At 31.3% G+C, this 7,797-nt stretch overlaps 1 protein-coding gene across 3 annotated transcripts in view; it reads left to right on the top strand.

Annotated features, from left to right (window-relative positions):
- The window catches only part of LOC107436906 (rifampicin phosphotransferase-like), a 73,915-nt gene extending 67,467 nt beyond the window's left edge, over positions 1-6,448 (top strand). For 2 of the 3 annotated variants that reach the window (XM_043052768.2, XM_043052766.2), the window contains exons 36-40: positions 130-184; positions 353-429; positions 2,634-2,736; positions 4,528-4,602; positions 6,145-6,448. In XM_043052768.2, the coding sequence (XP_042908702.1) occupies positions 130-184; positions 353-429; positions 2,634-2,736; positions 4,528-4,602; positions 6,145-6,224 (390 nt within the window). In that variant the 3' untranslated portion in view covers positions 6,225-6,448. The remainder of the gene's footprint in view (positions 1-129; positions 185-352; positions 430-2,633; positions 2,737-4,527; positions 4,603-6,144) is intronic. The other variant, XM_071180560.1, reaches the window with a different exon arrangement.
- The last annotated feature ends 1,349 nt before the right edge of the window (positions 6,449-7,797 follow it).

Raw genomic sequence — 7,797 nt, 5'->3', positions numbered from 1 at the left:
GATTAATAAGTATAATAAATTATTTTTGAATATATATAAAAATTATATATCCAAAACATATGTTGCTAAAAGATATTTATGTTGTGTGAGAGATAATAGTGATCAATACATATATTTTCATTTAACTAGATAGATATGGAGAGCGATGTGGAAATTTCTGATGAAGAGAACTTTTCAATGAAAGGTAAGGAAAGGAATAATAACTTCTCAAGTCTTAATTTAAAAACAAATTAAGCCAGATTCCAAAAAAAAAAACAAATATTTCGATGAAATATATTTAATCACTTATAAACTTTTTTAAAACTGAAATATTGTAAAAAGAAATCGAATTTTATCAAACATTTTTTTTAAGGTTCTCCTGTGAGTGCTGGAATAGCAAAAGCTTATGTCAGAGTTGCGTTAACCTTAAAGGAAGCCGAGTCCTTAAAAGTAAGAAATAATACTTCTTCTGTATTCTTTAAATTCGGTTGACAGATTTTTAATTTTATGAAATTATAATTCTTTTTAATCAGAAGAAATCGACAAGTATCTATATCTATAACTGGATATGAAATTTCGTGATTGCGATACGTCTTATATAACTTAACCCTTTCGAAGGCCGTGGGAAGTATACTTACCACCACTTTTTTACCACTTTAAATTTAGGTTTCCATTTGTTAATAACTTCACCTTTCTTGAAGTGCGTTTGAATAAAATTGGTGACTATTTGCTAGTTTAAAAAAATGTACGAAGGTTATAAAATACATAATTCCTTTTGAAGATTGTAGCATTTATAAAATTAATTTTATAAATAACAAAAAACAAAAGTCAATAAGTTCCTAATAGGTCATTTTAAATATATTTACCACCAAAAAAATAGCATCTTAATAAACTAGGTGAGTTTTTTTTCTTGCATCAATTACTATTCTTAAAACAATTTCAGTTCCAAAAATATATTAATTTACTTTTACTAGAAATAAATGGCCCTTTAAAGGGTTAAGTGGTAAATTAAAACAAAATTCTGAATTATTTAAGTGTAAATGCGCGATCATTATTCCCATGAAATTATTTTGTGATCACTGAAAATATGGATGAGTCAATAGTATCAATCAGTCAGCTGAGTTGTATTATAGAGACGTCAGTGTAAAAAATTAAAAGATTTCCATTTTAATAAAAAAATATTTTTCCATTTTTGTTTACTTTTTTTCATAAATTTAAGGATAAAAAAATCATTTATTTCTCTGTTTGAATTTGTTTTGATAAAGCGAGGCATTCGTGTCAATCACAACACATTTGACCATATATGGCGCCAATGGAAAACAAGTATTCTAGCACCTCTTGCCTTAATGGCCTATGGCAACAACAACAACAAGAGCAGTACATTTACCCTCTTTCGCAGATGGGACACCGTTATCTTCTTTCTTTCTGTCAAGTAAAAAAATATATTTAATACTTTTGAATTCCGAAAAAAAGCAGTCTAATAGTTACCGAAAAAAAAGATTCTCGGAACTATATTTGTTCTAAAATATAAAATCCAAAAAAGTAGTTAAAATTTTTAAAAATTCATATTCAAAAATTTATGAATAACTGATTTTTGCAAATTAAACAAATTTCGATGACGAATTACTGTTTCTCTTAGATCTATTATAAATAAGTGCGAATTTGAAAAATTATTGTTTGGAAGTGAGTCATGTTTGGAAAAATTTACCTTTACCGCAAAAAGGGACACCTGTGTCCGATGTTGTATTTCATGACCAAAAATTATTAAAATGCTAAATATAATATTTTGTCCTAAGTTAATTCAAAATAATAGAAAAATATTGAAATTAGGTTTAATGAAAATTCTGAGTAAAGGGGTTAAACCATTTGTGCCTAAAGTCCTTTTGGACGGACAGTTGCCTTAGAACGCTGAATATTAAGGGCCTACTTCCACGAACTTACATCAAACAGATAAAGACTAGCAGCTCAATTGTTTTATTCTTGGAATTTATCTGTGTGAAACAAAAGACCCGTACTTACCATAGCTAATTAATGGTTCTATGTGGTACTCTTACCAACAAAGTTGATAGTTACGTTCAGTTCACAATAGATTTGTAAGTGGTTACCTACAACTCCCCATCTTCGTATAGGAGCATAAAGTATTTCGGACGTGGGCCAACAATATGTTTCTAATGCCACTTGCCAATACTAGCAGGCATGCTTGGTGAGACCAAGCGGATTTAAGGCAGAGATTGCGTTTTTTGTTTTTCAATTTATCCACAGATCGTAATTTTAACCCAAACCAGAGAATGACCAATCTCTAATTCAGTACCCCCAGAGGTATTAATAATGTATGGGAATTTGGAGGACTTTGTGACCCGACAGTTTCAGTATTAACGTGCACCAGTCACGATTGATTATACGCACGGGGAGTCTACACCCGGCCGGTATCGCTCTCACGACGTCTCTGATATGGGCAAAACTCCCTACCAACCTTGGTCAGATATAAATGCTTTGTATGATATATATATATATATATCACTTATTTCAGATGCACTGTGTTTCTTACTATAATTTTCGCATCGCTATAAATGAATGCATTACCGGTTTTTGTATTTTACTCTAAGTGAATATTTATATGCTGGTAATTTTACGTTTCTGAATTTTCTTTTCAGCCAGGTGAAATTCTTGTGACTTACAGTACTGATATTGGTTGGACGCCTTATTTTCCTATGCTTGCGGGTGTTGTTACCGAAATCGGTGGACTTATATCTCACGGTAATGCAGCTCTTAAAATTGTGTTAACTTTATTTACTGCCCATCTACAAAAGTGTTAATATTTTTTTACTACTAAATTATTCTTTTATTATTTAATACAGAATTGAGTTTATAAAATATCTAAGTATTCTATTTTGTATTTTCCTAAAGCCTCTTAAACTCCATTGAGTATGTACAACAAACTTCTTTTTTCCAATGCCCATTCAATTGACACTGATAATTAAGGTTATTAGTAGGGCAAAATTTGTTGACTACTCTTTCAGGGGCACCATATTAAGTAGGCCAACGTTGCTCTCACAGTGAAAACAGACAGTACAGAGATTGAAACGGACATCCATGCCTTGTCTGGGATTCGAACCCAAGACCTTTCTGATGTAAGATCAGCTCTCTGACCACTACACACTCCAGTCAACGTTCACAACCGACTTCAAACGAAGTCTTCACGCAGTTGAAATCACCAATTCGTAATGCACCTATAATTAATTATATTTTTTACATATGTACGTGAAACTAAATTTTGTTGCTTAGTTTTTTTGTTACAAACAGTTTTCTTGAATATCGTTTTTCCGAGAAAATACAGGGTTTAGGCAAAAATATCGAAATAATTCTATGCTAAATGTGTGTAAACAGTCTTATTTAAAGCATTAAAAATTTTACATGGCAAAACTGTTGATAAAGCTTGAAAGATGATGCTTGAAGTTTTTCTAAATGCAAAATTTTCATAGACGAAGAGAGGAAGATAATGACTCCTTTTTAGTATTAAATACCAGCAATAGTTAAATCATGCCATAAGATTGTATTATTTATATTATAAAGCTTTTGTAATTAAAGTGCTATTGAAAAAGGAAGTAAGCTTTTATTTCCTACTTTCATTTTGTCGATGTAACTTTGGCATGGGTAAAGTATACATAATTTTTGAAAGATTAAAGCATGAATGTGCAAATAGTACCCACATTTTTTCCATGTTTAATCTCCCAATACACTTGCTGCTCAAAGAAAAATTGTTTACATCATGTAAGTATAGACGTGTTTCCATTATTCTGATCAACCCCTGTAAATATATGTTTAAATAGGTAGGCATTCATTGTTCCTTTATAATTCAAAAAAATCGCAAAACTTTTTATTCATAATTAACAAGTTCGCAAGTTTCGCAGTTTAAAGAGCAGGAAAAGAAGGTTCTAGAAACGGACACACTGCGCGAAACAATACGTTAACTTGTCATATGAAAAATCTGGTTAATACTCGTACATTATCTTATCCAATAATGCTGGAAGTTTATGCACAAAATGATAGCATTCAATTTGTGATAAAACCATAAAGTTTTTTGTTGATATTAAAAATAATTTTTAAGTCAAATGCAGAGATGCCAACTTGCTCCGGACAGCAAATATATATTTTAAAGTTGTAGTATACCAATTGTGATTCTTGGCTTAATAAATTCAATTTAGTAGATTTTTATCCGGCACTATTTCTAAATAATTCGTAGGCTTACATAATTCACCACTTCATAATACTTATGTCGTGCTATACCTCTTAAAAAGCAAGCAAAAATAGTCAAATATTTGCAAAATTTACCTTGTAGTTATTTACCGTTTTTTTTAATTATTTTGGCATGTCCGGAGCAGTTGGCATCTCTGCAAATGTCTACCAATAGATCGGCTTCATTAAATAGCGTACCTGAAAAAGAAGAAATTACTTTGATAATTTATTCTTGGTTTCTTAAAAAGTTCTAATTTTGCGCACGTATTTTGTGTAGTGTTGATTAACGTAGGAAAATTATTATTATTTCAGGTGCCGTTGTTAGCAGAGAATATGGACTTCCGTGTATTGCTGGTATTCATGGAGCAACGAGGCAATTTAAGACTGGTAATAAAAAATTATGTGTAATTAGAAAATTAAAGTAATTTAAATTGAATCAGTAAATAAGACAAAGAGAAATAATATACGTTATCAGGGATGCCACAGGTGACTAAAAATGTAAAAAAGAGGTAGGTAGAAACTCAATTTATTTTTAATTATTTGTTTTCTCGTTAATTTTTCAATCGTAACTACCACTATGACTAACATTTCAAATCATTCATATTTAAAAAAAAAAACAAGCATTAACTGCAAGTAGTTGAAACATGGTGCATCAAATGGCGCACAAAACCACCCCGACAAAAGTCAATTCTTAATCATAAATAGTAAGAAAAAACAACAAAATACTCCCCACATCTATCTCTTTAATACCAAGATCAAACCAGTTAAACACTTAGGCGTCACGATCTCATATAATTTGAGCTGGAGTACTCACTTAAACGACATAATCAAAAGAGCCAGAGGAGCGTTTTTTGCGCTCTAAGTCCTCCTGCATAAGAATTCAAAGCTTGATCTATCAAATTAGAGAACTATCTATATACAAGCGATTCGACCAATTCTTACGCATGCTTGCCAAGCCTCCACACGGTTTTTTCCAGGTAGTCCGATCTGACCACTGTGAAGGATATCCACTTACCGAACGAGTCATTTAATACAGAATATAGTTAAAATAAGAAAGTGGTAGCAAATATATGACTAAAAATTTATTTTATTTATGAATATTATTGGTTTACTTTATTCATTTGTCAACCACTACAGATTCAATTCTCAAATATATAAGATAAATTTTTCTCAATTATTTTTATAAAAGGTTTTGGGTCCATGCGCAAAACTGGTTCACTTTTTAAACAGTCTGCGCGGACTACTTATAAAAGACCGTGTGGAGGCTTCTTGATGTAGGAGGTGATGGACCAGCCCTCGCTACTATAAGCAACAACCTAAAAAAGAAGCTATCTATAACGGAAGGTAAATTTTTACGCACAATGACTGGCGCCCCAAGGGCGATTAGCAATAGATTACACAGAAAAGACTTAAACATTGATGATATCAATTGCTTTATAGCTAAATTGACCACAAAATTTTATAGCGACGCAAAAACATGCACCACATCAGATTTCAATAAGTTGTTCGATATTGATATAATCCGCGATAATTCGAATTTCAGCCCCATTACCGCCTTTTTATGCTCAGACTGCATACTATCAAAATACTATTAACTTTATCATACAGCTCTACTCAAGGGGATCTCCCCATTCCAAACATGATTTCACTTCAAAACTAAAGATTTACTTCTTTAAGGACTTGATTTGTTGTTTCAACATACTGCAACTTCATGGATATTTAGGATCTCCTAGAATACGACAAAACAGATTCGATGAATCGGTTAGTGGCGCTTCGCGCCAAACGCCGAGATAACCTCAATATCCAGCATCCAGTATCCAGCATTAACTGCATCATTTAATAAAATGTTTCATTTCAGTAATTACCACTTTTTGCATTATAAGCCACCTGTTGCAACCCTATATTATTTTCTATTTCTACTTGTTTCAGGTGATTATGTTCAATTGGACGGCAACAAAGGTATTTTGCAACGATTAAAGAAAGTAGAGATTGCTGAAACATCACTTTAGTTCAACATTTAAGGAAAAAGGAATAATAATTATGAGTGATACTGTTTCAAGCTGGAATACTTAAATTCGTTTCTTCATTACATCCTTAAAACTTTTAAACGTTAGTTTTTATATTATTGTGATTAAATCAATGCAAATAATTCAGAATACAAACTTTCAGGAAAAGTATTTTTTCTTTACGTATGCACATTTTCTATTTTAAAATAAAAAAATATGTTGTAATATTTGTTATGTATTTTCTTTTTGCAATTTCTATTTCAGGAGTATGTTAAAAGTTAACATTTCCATATAGTTAATCTAATTTGGAGTATGTTAAAGTTGATCTATTTTTATTTTATTTTATTTTATAACCGACTTTAAACAACGGACCTAATTCTGAGTTTACGACTATCAAAGTTCATCTTCATAACCTTGTAATTTTGAACCTAATCCAGAAGACAAGGGAGCTCCTGGATCAAGAATCGGGACAAACTAGCCTTCACGGAGGACTTTTATATGGAACTAACCCGCATATACGTTACATTGAGAGGAAAACCACGAAACCTCCCATGGTTAGCCCGACTGCAAGGGGATTCCAATCCATGATGCATCTACCACTGAGGATATTTTATGTGAGCACCGTGACTGGTGCGAGCCAAGAGCAGAGCTCATATTGACCAGCCACCAATGGGATTGGAATCTACAGTACCTCAGTGGAAGGCCAGCTCTTTTTATCTCTTAAGCCCCCGAGGCTTAAAAGTTGATCTATGATGATTTTGACCACGGTTAGACTTAAATAGGTTTAAATGAATAAATAGTCTTGATAGCATTCTTTAAAATTTTTAAATGTTCGATCAAGTTCAAAAAAATTCTACTTGCAATTATAAATTTAGTGACTATGCCGTTGCCACAATAAAAAAATCTGAAAAAGAAAGCATAAAGAACGATATTTATGTAAATGTTATTTGCTTAGCACTTTAAATATGCAGTGAACTAGGTATTCTGGCTTATGCATTTTGAAACTATCATGTACTAGATTCCATTTGGCAATGCTTCGAAGCTCGGCGTGCGCTTTTAAACATACTCTTTGTTGTTCTTTTTTCTAGTCAAATTATAGGATAGATGCTAGTATGAAGCAACTCTTACAGCAAAAATAAGATATTTTTACTTTTTATATAAAATAATATCTGAACAGGTAGTTAAACTAAACAGTTTGAAAAAAATGCTGAAAGGAATGTTTTGTTCTTTCACAAACTGAATTAATAATCTAGAATCGTAATTGTTAACCCTATTTCTTCTATGATTAGATTTTATGTTTTATAAATATATACAGCACATTGTACTAAAATTTCATGTGAGAAATTCCTTTTTTGTTCCATTTGTATAGCATTAATTTACATCATCAATACATGAACAAAACACCAATTTTCAAGGGAATCGGAAATAAAAATATTTTTTTATTAAATTTACTTATGTAAGCTTTTTTTATTTTATTAATTGCAAGAATTTGTTAGCATAATTTTCAGTAGCATAAAACTGAGATTGTTATCTTCTTTAAATTGCATTTAATCTTTTTTTTTATTTTCAATCTCTT

The sequence above is a fragment of the Parasteatoda tepidariorum genome, chromosome 5, assembly GCF_043381705.1.
Source record: "Parasteatoda tepidariorum isolate YZ-2023 chromosome 5, CAS_Ptep_4.0, whole genome shotgun sequence".
NCBI lineage: Eukaryota > Metazoa > Arthropoda > Arachnida > Araneae > Theridiidae > Parasteatoda > Parasteatoda tepidariorum.
Note: the sequence above shows the minus strand (reverse complement) of the source record. Positions and strands in the feature narration are given on the sequence as shown.